The sequence below is a fragment of the Gracilinanus agilis genome, chromosome 1 (genome assembly GCF_016433145.1).
Source record: "Gracilinanus agilis isolate LMUSP501 chromosome 1, AgileGrace, whole genome shotgun sequence".
Lineage (NCBI taxonomy): Eukaryota > Metazoa > Chordata > Mammalia > Didelphimorphia > Didelphidae > Gracilinanus > Gracilinanus agilis.
In genome coordinates, this window is record NC_058130.1 from 483,140,503 (window position 1) to 483,162,064 (window position 21,562).

Consider the following 21,562-nt stretch of genomic DNA (forward strand, 5'->3'; position numbering starts at 1 on the left):
GGCCACCAGGAATCAACAATTCAGGTTGATTCCATAATTAAATCAGACCCAAGTCAGCATTGGGTTGAGGCAAGTTTATTTACAATCAGGAAGGTAAAAGTATAGGAATAAAGAGAAAGGGAGAGGCTAGTCCAGGCCTGGTCAGGCCTGGACAAGAGAGAAGGTTAAAAGGCTAAATAAATTAGGCTGCAAGCCACAAGGTCCAGCAACCAGATAGGCTAGTGCCTGCTTAAGGCAGAGTTTAGAAGCGGCCTAGGTAGGCCAAGGAAGTCAGCCTAACTTACCCACGTGACAATACAGAGTAGAAGCTGTCTGTGGTCTCAGGAGCTCCTTCAGCACCAAGTTCAGAGCGGGAACTGCCTCCACAGGAAGTAACCCACATACTTAAAGAGAGTGTCTTTCATCACTTCCCGTGGGTCCACCTCTAATTCAAGTGGACAAATGGTAGTCTCTACACTGATTTTGGACTGCCCAAAGGGCAGTCCCTTATTCTTGATTTGTTACTTATTGTCACATGTGGGTAACTCGTCTCCCCTCCTCACTAAGGAAGGTGAGGGTGACATAATTTCTATGTCTAGGTTAAGTAGGAGTCTAACTAGGAATGGGCTGGAACTAATTCCATTTACACAAAATGCTAAAAAGTCATTCAGTTCAGATGTCCAATAGACAGTCAGAAGCATCCTTTTTTAAACCCTTTCTTCTTTTCTTCCTTTCTTTCATCTTTCTTTCCTTCCTTTTTTAAACTACTACAAAAATCTTTTCCCTCCAGAAAGTCAATTCAAGTAAATTTAACATTTATTAAAGTAAAATATAAATGTAAGTAAATATAACTATTTGATCAAAAGCTTACAAATAGGCCCATTTTTCAATGAGTTGAGAATGTGTCATTTTACACATAACTCAACTTCTTGTTCCTGGACCTCCTCTTCTCACTCTATTTCACCTCATTAGCTCTCCAATGCATATAACCATTGTGACCTAGGACACAGTGACTGGATAAAAGTCATCACATTCTAACCAGTCCCCTGGCACTACTTATTCCTTTGTCTTTGAAAAGTTCTGAGTCAGTGCCCCATTACACAGCAGAAAGAAGACAAGATTTTAACCCCTTAAGGAGAACAGAAAGAACTCTCCCTGTCACCACCACAAACATCTACATTCTGCTCTCTTTCCTGAACACTTCCTATCAGAGGAGGAGAATCAGAAATCCAATAGCTCCTTTATTGTCATAAGGTAAATATTTCTATTTCATTGTGTTAAGACACCTTTTTAGCCAGCTTAAGCCCAAGGATGAAACAGCTGAGAATCTGGTAAAGGGTAGTTAGACACTGAGGGCTTTACACAAAGCAATCATCTTCCATTATTTTAGGATAATTGGGATGCAGTGATTATGCAGATAATCTACAAACCTAATTTTAATAAATAGTTTTACACTTCTCCACTCAATCTTCAGCCAGAACTGTTAATGAGTATTCAAGTTGATGTCTTTGAGATTCAACCCTCTGCCTACCCTCTGGCAGAGGTGTTAATAAGAAATGAAATGGATTAAAGATAGACAACCTTGAGAAAAACAAAGAGAAGCCATAAGGTTTGACAAGCTGCCACCAGTCCTTGGAATAATCAAATGTAGGCTGTCAAAGTTGAATCTTTCCATTTTCCAACAGTATGACTGTAAAGCAAATATTCTTCTAAATGTCATCAGTTGATGAATATTTCATAGATAATTTCCATTAGATAATTAGAATTTGCTAATTTCCTTCCAAATGGAAAGCAAAGTGTGCCATGTCAAAAATCAATCTGATAAACAGATCAAAGACACTAATTATGATAATATTTCATTTATCTGTCATAGCTGGAGAGTGCAGTACTCAGTGAAGTTTTTCATAAAAATGAAGATTGGCCCATTGGTATCAAAATGCTATCAGAACCATTTTGGATGGTTTAAATACTGTTCTGCCTAAAAAAAGAGTTTGCTGAACATAATCTAATATTGTCTTTACAACTCAAGTTCATTAAGAGCATCACTTATTGTCTTTACCTATAATAATAAAATGATAACCTGAAGGAGGTAAAATAACTACATGTCCTAGGTTTTCTGGAAGAGGAAGATATCTTACATTGGAAAGAAACTGCTTATAATGAGATTTTTGTTAAAAAAATATTCTTAAACCCTTACCTTTCATCTTAGAATCAACTGCATATTAGTTCTAAGGTAGAAGAGTAGGAAGGGCTGGACAATGGGGGGGTTAAGTGACTTGCCCAGGGTCACACAGCTAAGAAGTGTCTGAGATCAAATTTGAACCCAGAGCCTCCCTTTTCTAGGTCCAGTTCTCAATACATTGAATCACCTAGCTGTCCCCCCCTAGGTTTTATTCATAGGTTTTGAGAGAACTAATTCCCCCTCTTCCCCTATCACAGTGGTTCCCAAACTTTTTTGGCCTACTGCCCCCTTTCCAGAAAAAAATATTTCTTAGCACCCCTGGAAATTAATTTTTTAAAAATTTTAATAGCAATTAATAGGAAAGATAAATGTACCTGTGGCCATAACCTCCCCACCCCACCCCCCCGAACGCTACAGCACCCACCAGGGGGCAGTGGCACCCATTTTGGGAATCACTGCCCTATCAGATCTTCCTTCCCTACACCTTTTGAAGCTGCAAAACAAAGGCAGGGTTTCCACCCTGGACACTATTACTTCCCATGCTGTGACCTGACAAATTCATGATGGATTGATAATCTAAACTATACTGTCTGTACCATGCTAAGAACTATACAATCATGGGAACCAACTGCTTCCCTGCAAAACGGCCAATGAGACAACAGCCAATGAGACAAGTCCCAGATTACCTTTATACCCATAAAAACCTTTGTCTCCTCCTGCCCAAATGAGGCCCTTTGCTAACTCTCTTGGCTTTGGGTCTCTCACCTTTGTCTTTGCTGCGCCTAATAAACTTTGCTGAATCACCCTACTCTGGTCTCATATTGCCTCTTGTGTTGCACCCATCAGCCAGGACTGACATTTATCATGCCATATTTCCTGATTTTTGGTTTGGATAATGTAATCACCATGCATCTCATAGAATTTCTCCACATTGTTGTATAGTTCTGACTCTTAGTTCATTCCCCTTCTCCTGCAATCCCCAATTGATGTTTTTAGAGGGTATTTTATTTAGATGTTGTGAGAGAAAAATCCCCTACCCTCTTATATGAGGATTAAATATTAATGTTAGCAGTAGACTTTAGATAATCATAATTGTAATTCTAAGATAGTTAAATAATGGCCTTTTGTGATTATTTTAGTATAAGTTTTAAAGCAAGATAACTGCTTGAATAGAGTTAATCATTGTTAGAACAGGTCTCAGTTTTAGTCTTAGCCTTTAATTTGCTATATATCATGCACCCTCAGCAATCATGGTCTTGAATTTATGACTGGGCCTTCATTAGCATAGAGGCTTTTGTCTTGGTTAGAAGCCTGGTGACACCCCTTCACCTTTGTATACACCCTAGTATACATCATTAGGCTTTTGCCCTTCTTGGGGGTCTGGCACCTCCTCCTTACCCTAGTCATCTTAGCATTCATCATCCTTGATATCAGGTTTAGAAAGTATGGTTTAGGCTCCCCCACTACCCCTTTGTCTATCAAGTGACTTCTTCTACCAATCAGAAGTATCTCCTGATTAATTCAACCAATCCACATCTCTCTATTTTTATCATAGTCCTGAATTATTTTTGTACTGGTATAGAAGTCATGATATTCTTTGGGATATATAGGAAGGTCTCTCATGGTGCTTGGGGTCTTTTGGTCTTGACCAGAAGTCTGGCTTTGTTGTGGGACCAGGCTTGGAGACTTTCCTTATCATTTGCATTCCTGTGGTTTGAAATTATGCAACAATGTAGAAGGCCATTTAATGCCCCAGAGACTTCTTCTTGGCTTTCTCTGTTCTTAGTTATTATATCTTGTAGTTTAACAGTAAGCATAAGACAAAGTGTGGTATTCACAACATTGGTTCTTGAGACTTGTGAAGAAGCTAGGTCTGTTCTTTGAAAGACTTGTTTCTATGTTAGTCTGGCTACTCTTTTCGTAACTACTTTCTGTTTACAGCTAATTCTTCTGTTTCAGATGATATAATAAAGGTAAAATATGTACTTATTGAGATTTGTCTCACTTTTTCCTTGGTAGAATAATATTTAAAATTCATTTATGAGGCTACTAGTAGCTTTAGTAGCTTTATTACATCAAAGTAGTGATAGTAAAAAGAGGGAAATGTAGGAAAGAGGTAGAGAGAGTTGCCTAGCCTACCACCCTATGTGCCATTCTGATAGAATCAAGCTCATCACCAATAGGGGTTCCTTCAGGTCCAATCTCTAGTCAGAAGAATGTGAGAGTGTGTGACTAGAGCCTTGATCTCCTCTTTATAAGCAGTTTTCTCCACCCACTAGCTCTCCCACGTCACATCTCAGGAACCAATCATAGTTCCTTAATTTGTCTGGCACTGCTCAGGGGGGCAGTACTCATAGGATCAGTTTCCCTTCTGGTTGGTTTCAACTTACTTTCTCTGAGGGCCTGTTTATCCCTGCACATCTCAATGGTAGATGACTTCCAGGTCAATTTTGACTACATCAAAACAAAGTGACGTGCTCTTTGTGGTGGCAAAAAATTGGAAGATGAGGGAATGCTTTTAGATTGGGGAATGACTAAACAAACTGTGGTATCTGTTGGTGATAGAATACTATTATGCTAAAAGGAATAAGGAACTGGAGGAATTCCATGTAAACTGGAATGACCTCCAGGAATTGATGCAGAGTGAAAGGAGCAGAGCCAGGAGAACATTATACACAGAGACGGATACACTGTGGTAAAATTGAATACAACAGACTTCTCTACTAGCAGCAATGTATTGATTCAGGACAATTCTGAGGGACTTATGAGAAAGAAAACTATCCACATCCAGAGAAAGAATTGTGGGAACAGAAACACAGAAGAAAAACAACTGTTTGATCACATGGGTCGATGGGGATATGATTGGGGATGTAGGCTCTAAATGATCACCCTAGTGCAAATATTAATAATATGGAAATAGGTCTTGATCAATGAATGACAAATGTAAAACCCAGTGGAATTGCTTGTTGGCTATGGGAGGGGGTGGGAGGAGGGGAGGGAAAGAACATGAATCATGTAACCATGGAAAAATATTCTTGATTAATTAATTAATTAATTAAACTAAAAAAAAAACAAAACAACAAAAAAACAAAGCAGCATAATAGGGGGAGGAGTTCCCTTCCTGGGATCATAATATCTGAAAGTATCTTTTGATAATGATTATTCTAATGATATGAGTACAGTATCTTTTTTTTTCCTTTTTAAGAATCAACTTGCTCTCTGACAAAATGGTTGATCATCTTGTTGGAACGTGGAAATCAACTTCTTGTGAAAATTTTGATGAATACATGAAACAAATGGGTGAGCTGAGTTTTGTTACATCAAATTTACTGGAGATGGGATCCTGTGTAACACATTGCTTAGTATTCTCAAATTTTGGATTCATCTTGAATTTTCTCATTTCTCAGTAATAACAAAAACAAATATTATCAAATATTTATTATGTACAAGGCACTGTCCTAGGTCCTGTTGAGATTGTCAAGAAATAGAAGGTCCTTGCCCTGAACCAATTGTGTTGGGAAGAAAAAAAAAGAGAAAATTGAATAACAACAAAAGACTTAAAGAACAGAAATAATAACAGAAGAGATTTCACAAGGCACTGAATGATTAATTTTCAAATTAACTGTGCAGACAGTAATTACTCTGGAGTTCAGAGAAGGCACAAATAATTTAGACTTTTTAAGTGGACCATGTGATAATGTATTTCAAAATGTGACCATGTAATAGCAATTTTTCAGCTTATCTTTTCCTACAGACTTTCCTCACATTTTTAGTGGACATATATGAATGAAGAAGAGGCATTCTAATTCTTAAACAAAGCTTAAGAGGGAAGAGCTGTTCACCTTTTCCTAACATAAAAGTTTAAGTTTAATTAAGAATGGTATATGTAATATAGAACAATCACTATTTCTGGGATGTAAGTGACCTCATTTATTTATACTCATATTTAAAGAAGTGAAAATTTCTGGTGTGGGAGAAGGGCCTTGCACTCCATCTCTAAAAGGTTCACCATCACTGGAACAGAACCTTGGATAGAGCAAGCAGTTGTTTGCTAAACCTAAAAAACTTATTAGGCATCTAAATTAAACTTGAAAGGTATTCCCCAATTATTTACTATTTACAATATTTTTAAAGGCCTAAAGTTTCAAAGCATAATCTATCCCATCATGTAGATTTAGACAGTGGAAGTTCCATTTCAACTTGAGATATAATCTGACTCAGAATACACTACATTTCAGTGTAGGGACATTGAAAGAATATGGAATGACATTAGGTTGATGAATGATAACCAGAAAAGAAATCCTAGATAATTCCTTGAATGCTGTTTTTCTGAAACTAGGAATTTAAGGTCTGGCTCTACTGGGGACAGGCTGTGTGATGTGGGTGCTGGTGCAAATGTAAAGGACATGTCAATGTAATATGATTTTATTACAGAAAGAACATTTCTAGATGGTCATCTGGGAGGTCTGGAAAGAAGCATTTTGTTTTCCTTGGAGACTAAGGATGAAGATGTCTATATTCTAGGAGATAGAGTATCCATTACAATTATCCCAAAGTTGAATGAATACCCATTTACTATTCTAGCTTTGAGAGCCATGCTGACTTTCCATTATCCTTTTTTCAACTATGAGCTGACTACATCTTTTTAGAATTTTTCTAGGACATATGAATATTTTGGAATGCAAGCATCCATTTATATCTGACTATGGATTGTTTTTTAACATGAGGTTGACACCTATATCTACAATAATACTACCAAATAAGTTCTTTCTTTTTTTTTTAACCAAAGAAACAGTTCACTGATTAATGCTCAGACAGATCTATGATCTCCTTTTTTTAGGAGTCTCTTTCAACAGTGCAAGTCAGCAACTCAGGCATATCTTCTCATCCAGTGAGGCTCTTGTCGGTGTCTTTTCTTAAGGTTCCCAAACACAAGGCATCCTTGCAATGTGCTAGGAGCCTTCCTTGCTATCTATACTCATTCTGAGGTAAATGATGGAATATTTTGGCTATCTACCTGTCATCCCTTGCTCTCTCCATGTGACTGGATATTTATTTTTCCCATTATACTTTCCTTAGCATCTTTTGCTTCTGTTCTTCCAAGTTTCTCACTAGTTAAATAAACATTGCAACTGGCTTACTCCCACTAAAAACCACATTTACATTATTCTCTGTGCTACATTTCTACTTAATTCTTCAGATACTGTTGCACTTTGTGTCTTGCAGCCATACAACAACATTAGTAAAATGTTAACTTTATTTTTTTTTAATTTTTATTTTTTTAGAAAAAATTTCCATGGTTATATGATTCATGTTCTTACTTTCCTCTTCACCCCCTCCCCCCCAATAGCCAAAGAGCATTTTCATTGCTTTTAACATGTGTCATCAATCAAGACCTAGTTCCATATTATTGATAGTTGCATTGGTGTGGTCGTTTCAGGTCTACATCCCCAAACATATCCGCATCAACCCACGTGTTCAAGCACTTGCTTTTCTTCTATGTTTCCACTCCTGTAGTTCTTCCTCTGAATGTGGGTAGCATTCTTTTCCATAAGTCCCTCAGAATTGTCCTGGGTCATTGCATTGCTGCTAGTACAGGAGTCCATTACATTTGATTTTACCACAGTGTATCAGTCTCTGTGTACCATGTTCTCCTGGTTCTGCTCTTTTCACTCTGCATCAGTTCCTGGAGGTCTTTCCAGTTCATATGGAATTCCTCCAGTTTATTATTTCTTTGAGCTAGAATGTTAACTTTAAAAAGATGTGCTTTTGTTTCCATGGTGAGCGTGGAGTCAATAAAAGACCTTGCAATTTGAGGAAGTCAATACAATTTGCTCTCCTTTTACTGTTTGCCTATCTGTACTATTGGTCCAGGATATTTATGCTTCTGGACACACTAAGTTCTATGGCTTTCTATACAAATGCTTGTCAAAATCTGGGCAAAAGTTATCTTCCATTCCCTTGATATTTTCTGTGTGAATAGTCAGACCAAAAACTCTTTTGAGTGATTACTTGTCTCTTCCAACAGGCTCAGAACCATTCCAGTATTCTGTAGGCTTCCATTGTGATGCAACCAACACAGACACACACAAAGAACATCTATAGGACTTCCTATCCACAGGGATTTTTCTTTCACTTGGGATCTGTGCTGGATCTCTTTTGTCATAGCTATGAACAACCTCCTAGCAATCATACATCTTCATGTTTTATTCTTTGCCTGACATTTATGATCAAGAAAGGTTTATTTCTATTATCTCTCAAAGATTCTTAAATGATTTCAATGTGTGGATAGGACATATCTTGATGAAAAAAAAGAGTCATTTGTGGCATTTTTCTGTGTTGATTCAAATACTTTTTTATAATCAGCAAGCAATGAGTCTGTTGGGATTGTATAATCCCTAAACTTTAAGACAACTGGGAAATGATAAAGATGTGATCTAAGGATGTTGGGTATTGTTCTTATTGTTTCTATTTATTTATTTGTTTGTTTGTTCTTTTGCTTATTTATTTATTTGTTTGTTTATTTGTTTGTTTGTTCATTCATTCATTCATTTATTTATTTGCTTATTTATTTATCTATCTATTTATTTATTTATTTATTCATTCATTCATTCATTCATTCATCTATTTATTTATTTATTTATTTGCTTGTTTGTTTATTTATTTATTTATTTGTTTATTTATTTGTTTGTTTGTTTTTTGGACCCTTAACTTCTGTGTATTGGCTCCTAGGTGGAAGAGTGGTAAGGGTGGGCAATGGGGATGAAATGACTTGCCCAGGGTCACAGAGCTGGGAAGTGTCTGAGGCCGGATTTGAACCCAAGACCTCCTGTCTCTAGGCCTGACTCTCAATCCACTGAGCTACCCAGATGCCCCTTGGGTATTGTTTTTAAAGTTTGCTTGTTTCCTACAGGCACACTCATTGAAGACACCCACAATTTGTGTAGAGATGACTCCCACAAAGAATTTCTATAGTGGGAAAAGTAAGCATATAGGTCAGTAGTCTCATACAAACATATGGATTATACTCAGTGTTGCTGGATTGGCTATTCTTGGCTGTAAGCCTATATCCTTTACTTTTTGGAAGATTATATTTTATGGCAGTGATGGACAGCCTTTAAGAGAGGGAGTTCCAGACAGACACCCCCCCCCCAAGACTTGAGTGCTGCTCCCACTGCTTCCCCCTCTTCCCTCTTATTCCACCCAGGGGAGGGAGGAAGCACTCCCATTGGACTGCTTGCTGGATAGGGTGGGTGATGTAGTCTGGCTTGAGTAGAGGGAGAAGCAAGGGGTGCAAACATTCTACTCTGCTCCTCTGTGGTTATGTGAGCTATGATCCCCTCAAACTTAGCTCCTTTCCAAAGTGGAAATTGAGGAGACCTTGAAAATTTCAAAGTACACCCTCTTTAGCCACTTTTCAAGAAACCAGAAGCCATTTCAAATGTAACACTTTATTGAGAAAGAAAAAAACCTGGCCAGAAAAAAAGTAAAAAAGTCCCAGCTTACAGGAAAACCCCTTATTTACAGGAAAATATAACCTTAAGGTCAAATGACATCATCCTGACACATTCCCCCATCAGGTTCCAGCCTTCTTGAAGTGGGTATCCTCCAAATTAACCTTTTTAGCAAATGGTCAAGGGTTGAAGTCAGATTTTAATCTGCATGCAAGACTGATTAGGTTACTACCTCTGACTAGTCACTGTTGTGTTTTCCCTCAGGCAGGCACCTTTTGAATACAAATTGAACAGACTAAAGCACCCAAGGGCTACATATGAAAGAAACTGAGAAAAGGGTTATAGAATGGGGAAGAGGCTATTAGCCTAGCCTCAGGTTCATAAAATTTATTCCTAAATCACTACGCTACAGTTTTGAACATTTTTAAAGTACAAACTCAAAAGATACATCCTGAAATCCCCAAAATACTTTGTATAGTAAAGACACTGGTTGTTTCTGATAGTAAAGACAGAAGTTGTTTCTGTCTCACTCAGGCCAAAGGTAATTAAGAGGCCATTGTATTCTGAATGGGGTGGGGCAATCTTGTCCAAGGGAATATGTCTTGAAGAGAACTGCTCACTAACTCCTACTGGGGAGAGGGGGATGGGAGCAGCTCAGATTCACCTCCCTCTGGCTTCCTAGTAAGGAACTCTGGTGAACTCTGGATTGCAGGCATGGGAGTTCTGGGTTCTTGGGGTACTGGGTCCTTGGCATGCATGCCCACAGAGAGGTCTATGCATGCCATTTCTAGCACATGTGCCATAGGTTTGCCATCACAGTTCTATAGTTTCCATTGGCTGCTAAATTATGTATGATCCTGTTTGTGTCTGCTTGGCACTTGCATTTTGTCTTTCAAGTTGCACGCAGTATATATTTGTAAGGGGTAAAAAGGGGTTTTGATTGGTAAATATTAAAAGGTTTGGTTGCCAGGGGATTGAACAATTATCAATCTCCAATTAAGAATAACCTTGTTAAAATGATTTTATGGAAGTTTATTTACAAAATGTAGGAGAGAGTGGAAGTAGAGAGATGAGAAGAGGATAGAATAAGAGATTTGTACTTAAGTCTGGGCTTTACTCCAGCAGGACTCCAGAGGCCCAGCCAGAGCCTAAAAGTCAATTAACAAGGGTTTTAGCCACAAGGGCTTCTCCCAATCAAGGGAGCCTCCTGGAGGCTAGTACCTCCTGGGAGTTTAAAGGAGTCAGCCTTCTTCACTCACCACTGTAGTTCTAAGAGAGAGATCTAAGAGCAGTCTCACCAAGGTCTCAGGGTCCCAGGTCCAGAGCTCCTCCACATCCCATTCATGAATTAGAAGCCCCTGACTCACTCAACTCTCTCTTTTTAAAGGGGCCTTTTTTTTGCTTCACTTCCTGTGCCTTCCTCTTAGTTTGTGTGTCCAATCACAACAGACGCTTTTCTTAGGACTGCCCCAGAGGCAGTAAGTAAATTCTGATTTGTTACTCATTCTAGGACACGTGGGTTACAGACCACCCAACTTGTGAGTTAAATGGAGACATTTTCACCTTTGGTGAGTAAATCTAAAGACAGGCAGGGTAGATTAAATCTAATGATCACAATTTTACTTGGAAGATCTAGGTTTGGAGCTATGGATTCTCCTAGGAATTTTCATCTTGAGGTTTCTTTTAGGAGGTGTGATTGGTGCATTCTTTCTATTTCCACTTTGCCCTTTGTTCTAAGAGACTCGGGCAGTTTATAGATTTCTTAAATTAGGACATAAAGGCTCTTTTTTTAAGTCATGGCATTTAGATAGTTCATTGATTCTTATTTTTTTCTCCTTGATCTGTTTTCCAAGTTAATTGTTTTTGCTCACAGATACCTTACATTTTCTTTCATTTCTTCAGACTGTTGATTTTATTGTAATATTCCTTGTTGTTTCATTAAATCACTAGCTTCTATATGGCTCATCAGTTTTAGGAAGTTTGTTACCTGAGCAAAGTTTTGTACCTCTTATCCTAAGCTAATAATTTCCTTTCTAATTCTTTCCCCCATAATTTTAATTTCTTTTCCTTTTTTTTCTTCAGGAGTTCTCATTACATTTGTAAAAACATTTCAAACTCATTAAAAAATCCCTTCTTCATCTCCTCAGGGAATTGAATTTGAGTTTGTGCCCAGGCTTTTGCTTTTCTTTGAGACTTTACTTTGTACGATGTTTTGGAATTATTTTCTTCTTTAGATTTGTGTCTTGAGTTTTCTTGCCATCATGATAATTTTTTATACTGGTTTCTTCTTTTAGTTTTATGATTCTTCCATCTTACTCCTGACTTCAGACTTGGCATTATTAGACTCTGCCTCACTTTTGGAGAGAAGTTCTGGGTTAGTCCTATTGCTGCTTTTTTGAATATTGTGTTATTCCATGATCTCAAACACAGGCTGGAGACCTGTCATCTTTCAGTAGTTCCAAAGTGAGGCATTAAAGGGCAAAGTATGATTGCTGCTCTCCCTGGTCAGAACTTAATAAGTTTCTGAAATGAATTTGAGTTTGAGCAACTGCTGAATGCTGCTAGATTCAGCTCCTATTAATTAGTCAGAGTGACAGAATTTTAAGTTCCTTATTGATCTGGGATTTCTACCCTGATTATTATTCTATAGGCTGTGCTACATGCTGGAATTAAGACCCTCATGTTTATGCCACAAGTTACTTCTTACTTTTGAACTTCCTCCTTTTTTGGTCCACTTGTACAGGGCCTCCTTATCTAGCAACAGCCAAACCTGGGAACAGATGGAGTGAAAGCACAGGCTTCTTTCTCAGTCTGTTCTGGGCCTTTGTTATGGAACTGGGTAGTAGGACAAAACTGTTATTTGGCTCTTGTCCCTCCAGTTGGTACCCCAACATTGATGTGGTGGTGCCCTAGTATGGGTCTGGGATATCCACTTCCTTTGATTCACAGTTACCCCCCGGGACCTTGAGGACTATCCACACTACATATTTTGTACCAGCCCTATTCCTGGTGTAGGCAGACCTCTGTCTGTCTATGCTAACATGGGCTAGAAAAAGGACTAATTGTAAACATTTTTTTTATGGATTTCTCCATCAAGATTACATCTGGTACATTTTGCAAATCTATTTGGAGAAGTATTTTGCAAAGAGTATTTCATATTGCTTCCTGCTACTCTACCATTTTGACTCTCCCTTCCCTCTTGCTCCATATTTTTAAGGAAGAAATTATCATTGCAGAAAGTTAATAAGTTATTAGCTGCTCTGCTTTTGACAGAGAGGTCTAGCAAACGCTCAGCTGTCTGCAGTCTCTCTTCAATACTCTGTTATGTCATGACTCTGTGCCAAGCTTGTTATCTATTTTCTGAATTCACCATGCTATTTTCTTTTAAAGTTTTCTCCCCTTTAAGATCTTGAAAATTGACCCCTGAATGTTTTTAACATGGTGTTGTCTTCACATGAATTTCCACTTAGATATTTGTTTAAGTTTAGCACTCTTCCCAATTTCATTATCTTGAACTCCAATCCTCTTTCCTCCAGGCCATTAAATACAAAGCTGTTATTGTCAAATGTATAAATTCTACTGTCATTACTGATAAGAATCAGTTACTATAGAAATTCTGGCAAATCTGTTCTCTTTCACATCTTTTGTTTTCTTCCTTCGAGTTTTACTTTAAAATGCTTTGGTTTAATTGGGTCTCATGCCAGGCATTCTAGAGACTTATTTTCTCTTCCATTTCTTTTTATCACTCATAATCTTCTATCGTATTTTTCAATAACATCTTATAAATGAATTTGAATGGTAAACCAAGGTTTTCCCTAGCCTCTCTTTCTACTTGTAAAGGAGAAAATTTGTCTTTGCTGACTTTTAAGAGTTTTGGGACTCATTTGACTTATACACTATGGCAATAATTTATTTGGGTTAGCTGTCAATAATAAATGAAATGTCAATCATTTGAGTCAATGTATTTTTATTCATCTTCCATTTTTAAGAGCTTATTAATATGTTACGTTAGAGGTATTTTAGATGAACAGAGCATTTTTCTCATTTATCTGTCTAATTTAGTGCTAATGTTAAACCTTTCTTCTAACCAGTAGATGATAAAACTGACCAGAGACAACTAATTCTGAAATGTCTTCTACCTCAGTATCCAGTTGGTCTCTTTTTGTTAAAATAGTCAATTTCATTTGGGAGATTTTTTGTTTGTCTAACTGAAATCCCTAATACCTTTTAACTTTTCTTGAAGAAAGTATTCATGATGTACAGATATAAGCCTTCTGAGCAATCCACAAGACTTTGACCTCTTTCATTATTTTATTCTGAACATAAATTTTGGCCATTTCCCCCCAAACATACCTTCACAATGAAGTATTGATTATCATAGTATATTTTGACATAGTTTTAGGGGGTTTTCTCAAGTTCTTTGTAGAGTTCCTCAATTTTCTTATCCTCCTCACATGATTACTCTGACTAGCTCCTTTACTTGCTTTTTTTGAGGAGAACCTGAGAATCATTTCTCCATTTACCTTCAATTTCTTTATATCTTCTTGTTTTATTTATAGTGAGAATGTCATTATGAATATGATTTATCTCCTCCAATAGTGTATCAAATTATTTGTAATTGAATAAAAACTCACATTTTAGAGAATTAATAGTAAGATTAGTAATTATAGACATTCTAAAAAATATGGGATTCTTGATACCTTCTGATCATTTTTCAGCATTTTTGCACTCTTCCATGATCACTGAGGTAAAATCACAGAAATGAGGGCCCCTTTGGATTTTTCCTTATTTAATGGGTCAATTGTGATCAAAGAACTAGTGGGCAAACTGATGGCAGGGAGCCTCTCCAAATTTAGCTGGATATGTTCAGGACACATACCCTGTTGCTAAGATGATATTCTAAACCTTTCCTGCTTGATATGACCCACCTAGGCTCATGCTTTATTGGTACATATCTTTTGAGATAAGGTACATCCTTTGGTACCAAAAGGTCATTTATAAGACACAATGAAGCACTGGATGAGGGCCTTTAGGGAAGATTCTATGCTTACTTTCGGATTGTAAACCATTTAAATTCCAAGTGATGGAGACGTATTTTGACTTATAAATAACCTTAGCATCTTAAGGACATTCATGAATGTTTTAGGGGTTTGGGAACCAACTGATAGCACTTTCTCAGGTCACTTGGGAAACACTCAGAGACATTATTTCTTTTTCTGAAGTTGTGGAACTACTAAATTTTGATATATGACTTCATGAAAGATGAAATCTCTTTAATCATTTGCCAATGAAATCCAGCCATTTAAAGAATAATGCTCTCTGATAGTAAGTTGTTGGGCAGCTCAAAGGGAATCCTTACTAATAAATAACAATACTGCACATTGGCTCCTTTTGTCTGGTTTCTAGGAGTGGGATTAGCCACCAGGAAGCTGAGCAGTTTGGCCAAACCTGTCATGATCATCAGTGCAGAAGGGGATTTGATTACCATCAAAACCAAAAGCATCTTTAAAAACAATGAAATCTCTTTTAAGCTGGGAGAAGAGTTTGAAGAAACCACACTAGATGACCGAAAAACCAAGGTGAAGCCAAAAATTTTCCTCTTGAAGAAACTTGGACAAATATAACAAAAATATACAGTAGCCCATCAAGTGGACAATTAAATAGTCCATTAGGAAGATATATCATTAATACTTTTATTTATAAATTTGCTTAATTTATAAATCATAAATACTCTTTTACTATTAACTACTTTCCTGAAAACTGGCCTAGACTATTATCCTCAGATAATTGTATTCATATTATTTTATCTGCTATTTTGCAGCAGTTGTCTGCTCCCAGAATTATACTGAATAGAATGAATTGATAAATAACCTTGGTTGAAAGCAAAAGACTATGGAACAATATGCTTTGAGATATAGGTATATCCCATAATATGCCATAATAGTATTCTTTAATATGTAATTATAATATCTAAATAAAAATAGGATTTAAATGTCAGAAAATTCAAAGCTGATGTAAGACTTTAACCTCAATTATTTTGTGACGGGAAAGTGTGACATGTGGCTATAAAAGGCAGAATGATGTAATGGAAATTACATTGGCTTTGGAGTCAGAGGAACTGGGTTCAAATCTAGCCTCTGTTTAAAAACCTGAGCAATTTACTGCATCTCTCTCGACCTCAGTTTCCTTATCTGTAAAATGAGAGAATTGAATTAGGTTGCTTCTTATATTAATTTCTATGATCTATGATCTTATTTTCTCCCCATTGTGTTGGTTCTGAGGATAAGAGTTATAAATTTAAAACTACTTATATTTTAAAATATTTAATTATGTATATGGACATTTATAGATAATATGACAAAGCAATATCTTTGTTATCAAGCATTACTCTGCCCTAATTCACCTCCCCCAAATGTCCTCCAAGAGAGTATGAAAGAATTTTGAGAGTGTTCTTTTTTAAAATTCAAAATAATTAGTTAATAAGGCTATTATTATTTTGATTGTAGCCTGTGTAAAACTTCAGAGAATTTATAGCAGATGGCTAGAAGTTGAGGTGTGTAGAACACTCTGGATCAAGTGACTAGTATATCTTTGTCTTCTTCAGAATGTCGTAACCTTGGACAGTGGCTCTTTGAATCAAGTTCAGAATTGGGATGGCAAAGAGACTACTATAAAAAGAAAGCTGGTGGATGGAAAAATGGTGGTGGTAAGTTCTTTTCTCTGCCAAATATGGTCAAAATATGAGTGAAGTCTCTATGGAACATGTCGTTCTAAAATGACAAAAGAAAATGCTTTCCTTTGCTGAAATTTTATGTGAACAATAGAGTTTTGAGAGTTGAGAGAAGAACTTTGACAGTTAAGTAAACAAATGAGACCTATAAATGTTTCAGAATATTGATGAATTACAAAAACATTATAAAGTGTCTATAACTTGATTTTTGGTTATACATATAAAGAGGAAAGCCCTTTATAGTTGGTGTGTGTGTGTGTGTGTGTGTGTGTGTGTGTGCGCGCGCGTGTATGACAATCTCCCGCCTTCTTCTTAGGAAATGTAATGGAAAGATAGTTTTGTCGTGTGTGTTTCTTTTGGAAATTGTTTTTGTTTCTTATGGATCCACACTGGGAAAATTAGCTGGCCTGAATTTGTTTCTCTCTTAATATTAGTCAACAAACAGAATAGTTTTGTCTTTTATTGATAAATGAAATGTATGTGAGAGTGAGGTTGTCTGGATGAAATAAGCATTATGTGTTTTACTGTAAACGACTTATAAGAGTGAAAATATATAGTTTGGTCATCTAGGTATGTGCGTACTTTAAAACATAATGCAATTAACAAAGAAGAACCACAAGGCAAATTAATTAACAAACGAATGCTATAGTTTTCTTTCTCTCTGGGTATGCATATGGAAAAAAAATGTTTGCCCATAAATGTGCATATGTAAACATTAAGGTTTGTAAAGCACTTTACATATATTTTCTAATTTTATACTCACAACAAACTTGCGAAGTATGTCCTATTATTATCTCCATTTTACAGATGAAAGGACTGAGGCAGACAAGTTCAGTGATTTGCCCAGGGTCACATAGCTAGTACATCTCTGAGGCTCAGTTCAAACTCAGGTTTTCCTGAACCCAGGTCCAGCATTCTATCCATTGTGCCACAAACCCTCCTGTGTATGTCTACATATGCCAATAAAGTATATATAGAGATACACAAGATACATATGAACATATAAATGTGTCTGTTATACATAGGAATGTGGGGTGTGTATATGCATGTGTTTGTGGTAATGTGGCATAAATATGGCATACCACAATGGGTTCAAGTCCTGCCTCTGCCTTTGCATCTGTGTGACCTTGAGCAAATTACTTGCTTCAGTGACCCCAGGCAAAGACTAGAAATTACACAGGAGTCTCCTTATGAAATTATAGCTCTGTTTTTTAAAGTATGACTATGTATGTATGTAGAGATTTTTTAAAGGTATTTCTTTCAATTTTTAGGAAAGTGCCATAAATGACACAATTTGCACTCGAATATATGAGAAAGTGTGAAGATAATCAGCTTCAAACCTCATCCAAGCACGAAACAAGGACATCAGCACTTCTTGGGGCATTTCAATAAAACTCCAAAGCAAAAAGCCATGACAATGTCACTTCAACTCTGAACAAAAGTTAACAACTTTCCTTATACTATAGTCAATTAACTATTTTGAATGGTTATAAATAAAGCAGAAATCAGGCTGCTATAACCTCTTTCAACTCAGGATGGAGGGAAAAAACTGCTATCCTGGAGTAATTTTAATTTTCATTAGTCTAATGCCTTGAGGGAGGCATCAGAATTTTTTCAAAAGGGGTCCTTTGGTCATCCAAGAAAATTTAATGTAATTTGTGCTGGATTGGAAAAGTAATCTCTTCCTTCCTTCCTCCCTTCCTTTTCCCCTCCCTTTCTCCCTCCCTCCCTCCCTCAATTCCTTCCTTCCTTCCTTCCTTCCTTCCTTCCCTCCTTCCTCTCTCTCTCTCTCTGTCTCTTTCTCTCCTTTTTAAAAAATCCTTGTCTTTTGTCTAAGAATCAATACTGTGAATTGATTCCAAAGCGGAAGAGTGATAAGGGCTAGGCAATGGGGGTTAAGTGACTTGCCCAGGGTCACAGAGCTAGGACATTTCTGAGGGCAAAATTGAACCCAAGACCAGGTCCTTTCTCTAGGCCTGATTCTCAATCCAATGAGCCACCTAGCTGCCCCCTTAACCCCACCCCCCATTTCTTTGTAAACAATTGGAGACATAGTTTTCAAAGGGGACATGCTAGAAACATATGAGGGAAAGCAAGGGAGATTTTCATAATTATAGCCACAACTAATAGTTGGACATGATCCAAGAAAGTTTTTAGGAAAAAAGCAACCTCATAACCTCTAACAAAAGCTAACAAAGGACAATAGAACTTTAATTGTATTATTAGTTTAAAAATAGAATTTTATATGTAGAAACAGTTTTCAAGGTCAACTAGATCAAACCCTTCATTTTACAAACAAGTAGCATTTGTCATAATCTAGTAGTAGTAGGAAAAAATGTGTAGTACTTTTGGTTCCTTAATATGTAACATCTACTTCTGATTATAGGATAGATTTATAAAACAGGGTCTGCATTCCTAATTCCGTTCTTAGTAGGGTAGTTATAAAATGGCTTGTGCTTATGTCCCCAGTTATAAAGCATGATTTTCTAACAATGAAAGGACTGGAGATTAGCTTCCAGAGAGGAGCCCTCTACTATGCAGCTGCCATTGACACCTCATGCCACAAACAGGTGATAGTGGGTTACACAGCAGTCCAGGGTTTATGAGAAATATTAAATCTAGTAGATGTATTCTTTAATAGAATAAAAATATTGTAAATAGATGCTATTAAAAGACATCATAATTTCAGTTAGCTATGTTAGTTAATCACGTAATCAGAAATAAGGACAGTGAGTAGTAGGAACGCCTGCTTTTCCTTTTATGTCATGTTATCCAATCTGTAGAGTATGAGGTGGTATCTCAGAGTTGTTTTAATTTGCATTTCTTTAATCAGCAGAGATTTAGAACATTTTAAAAGATGTGACTCTTGATAACTTTGACGATTTCTTCTGAAAGCTGCCTATTCATACCCTTTGATCATTGATCAATTGGGGAATGGCTCTTATTTGTATACATTTGGTTCAGTCCCCTATTTATTTGAGGAGGCCTTTATTAGAGAAACTTGCTATAAATCACCCCCTCCACTTTCCTGTGTTTCTTCTAATTTTGACTGCATTAATTTTGTTTGTGAAAAATCTTTTTAATTTCAGGTAATCAAAATTCTCATTTTACTTCCTGTGATCTTCTCTATCTCTTATTTGGTCACAAACTCTTCCCCTATCCATAGACCTGATAGGTAAATGTTTCCATGTTCCCCTAATTTACTCTACCTTTTATATCTAAATCATTTATCCATTTTAACTTTATTTTAGTAAACAGTATGAAATGTTGGTTTACATCTAGTACCTGCTGAATTGTTTTCTAGTTTTTCCAGCAACTTTTGTTAAATGATGAGTTCTTGAACCAAAAGTTTGGATCTTTGGGTTTATCAAATACTAGTTTACTATTGTAATTTACTATTGTGCATTGGGTACCTAATCTATTCCATTGATTTACCATTCTGTTTCTTAGCCAGGACTATATTGTTTTCATGATTTACCATACAACTTTTTTTATTATTGTTCTGCATACATTTTTAATAACTTGTGCAGGATTGGAATGTAATCTAATCCCTCATTTGAAGCTTCAAGGATAAGATTCTATTTTTTTCTAAACATTTTGGTTGTCTTTACCTGCTTTTGATCCTGTATTCCACATATTTAACATTTCTTGATTCATTCCTACATGCACATGGAGACTGACAGCTCTATCTTTCTTCCATTCCAGAGCAGCCTGACTCCACAAAGAGTATTCGGAAATGTGAGTTTAGAAAATGTAAAGTTCTAATTTTTTTTTTTATCATTTTCAACACTTTCTCTGTGTGTAAAACAAGACCCGAACTTCCAGAGTCCTACTTTTTTCTTCAGTGGCACTGCTTTCCTTTATCTAGGTTGTTTAAAATTTATTTTTATTCTTTCATTCATCTCCTCTCCATCAATTACTAATTTACTGCCATGAGACTTGAAAGAGAATGCTATTATGTAATTTAAAAAATTTTTAAAAATTAAAAAATTTTTTCCATGGTTACCAGGATTCTCATTTTTTCTCTCCTCTCTTCCCTCCCCTCTCCCAGAGTTGATAAGCAATTCTACTGGCTTATACATATATTTTCACTCAATTCCTATTTCCATATTATTCATTTTTATAGTAGAGTAATCTTTTAAAACCCAAATCCCAAATCCTAAACCCACACAAACAAGTGATAAATCATATGTTTTCTTCCAGATTTCTACCTCCACAGTTCTTTCTCCAGATGTGGATAGCGTTCTTTCTCATAAGTCCCTTGGGGTTGTTCTGGATCATTGCATTGCTATTAGTAGCAAAGTCAATTACATTTGATCGCCCCACAATGTTTCAGTTTCTGTGTACAATGTTCTCCTGGTTCTGCTTATTTCACTCCACATCAATTCATGGAGGTCTTTCCAGTTCTTATAGAAATCTGTCGATTCCTTATAGCATAATTGTATTCCATCACCATCACATATCACAATTTGTTCAGCCATTCCCCAATCTAGGGACATCTCCTTATTTCCAATTTTCTGATGCAACAAAAAGTGCAGTTACAAATAATTTCGCATAAACAGGTGCTTTCCCAGTTTTTTTTTTTATCTCTGGTATACAAACTCATTGGTGGTATTGTTGGATCAAAGGGCATGCATTCTTTTAAAGCCTTTTGGGAATGCCATTAAAAATGCTAAGAAGACTGGCAAGGGGAAAGCAATCGGGGTTGAGTAACTTGTCTAGGGTCACACAGCTTGGATGTGTCTGAGGTCAGATTTGAACCCATCTGGATTCTAGGTCTGCTGGTCTAGCCATTGTGCAACCTAGCTGATCCTAATGCCATTAACTTTTTGAGAAAGAAAGGAGCAAGGAAAGATTCCAGCACTTTTGATTTCTAGAGAAGCCTAGAAAGAATATTTCTGCCCTATGGGAACATTTAATCTAAAAAAAGACCTTCAGGAATACAGGTACAAACTTTATTTACACAGGACTGAAATAAGAAATTTATTGGAGGAAAAAAGATCCATCAGTTTAGTCAGAATGATGATAGAATCCATGATTCTGGAGCATAGGCATTGCCACATAATGAATACTTTGACATTTCACGAAGACATAATGTATTACTTTCAATAGACAATGGTATGAGTTCTTTGCATGGTGTGTTGAGAGGGGGGAAAGTCACTTTTTCTTTTTTAAACCCTTATCTTCCATTTTAGAATCAGCATTGTGTATTGATTC

General features: G+C 36.5%; 1 protein-coding gene across 1 annotated transcript; it reads left to right on the forward strand.

Moving 5' to 3' along the window:
• Positions 1-998: 998 nt before the first annotated feature.
• On the forward strand, positions 999-17,667 carry LOC123231649 (myelin P2 protein-like; the record flags this gene model as incomplete). The annotated part of the gene is given in 6 exon segments (XM_044657933.1): positions 999-1,209; positions 1,212-1,233; positions 5,367-5,461; positions 15,022-15,194; positions 16,220-16,321; positions 17,617-17,667. Coding segments are annotated over 6 exon segments (654 nt in total), but the record flags the coding sequence as incomplete, so codon positions are not given.
• Positions 17,668-21,562: the final 3,895 nt, after the last annotated feature.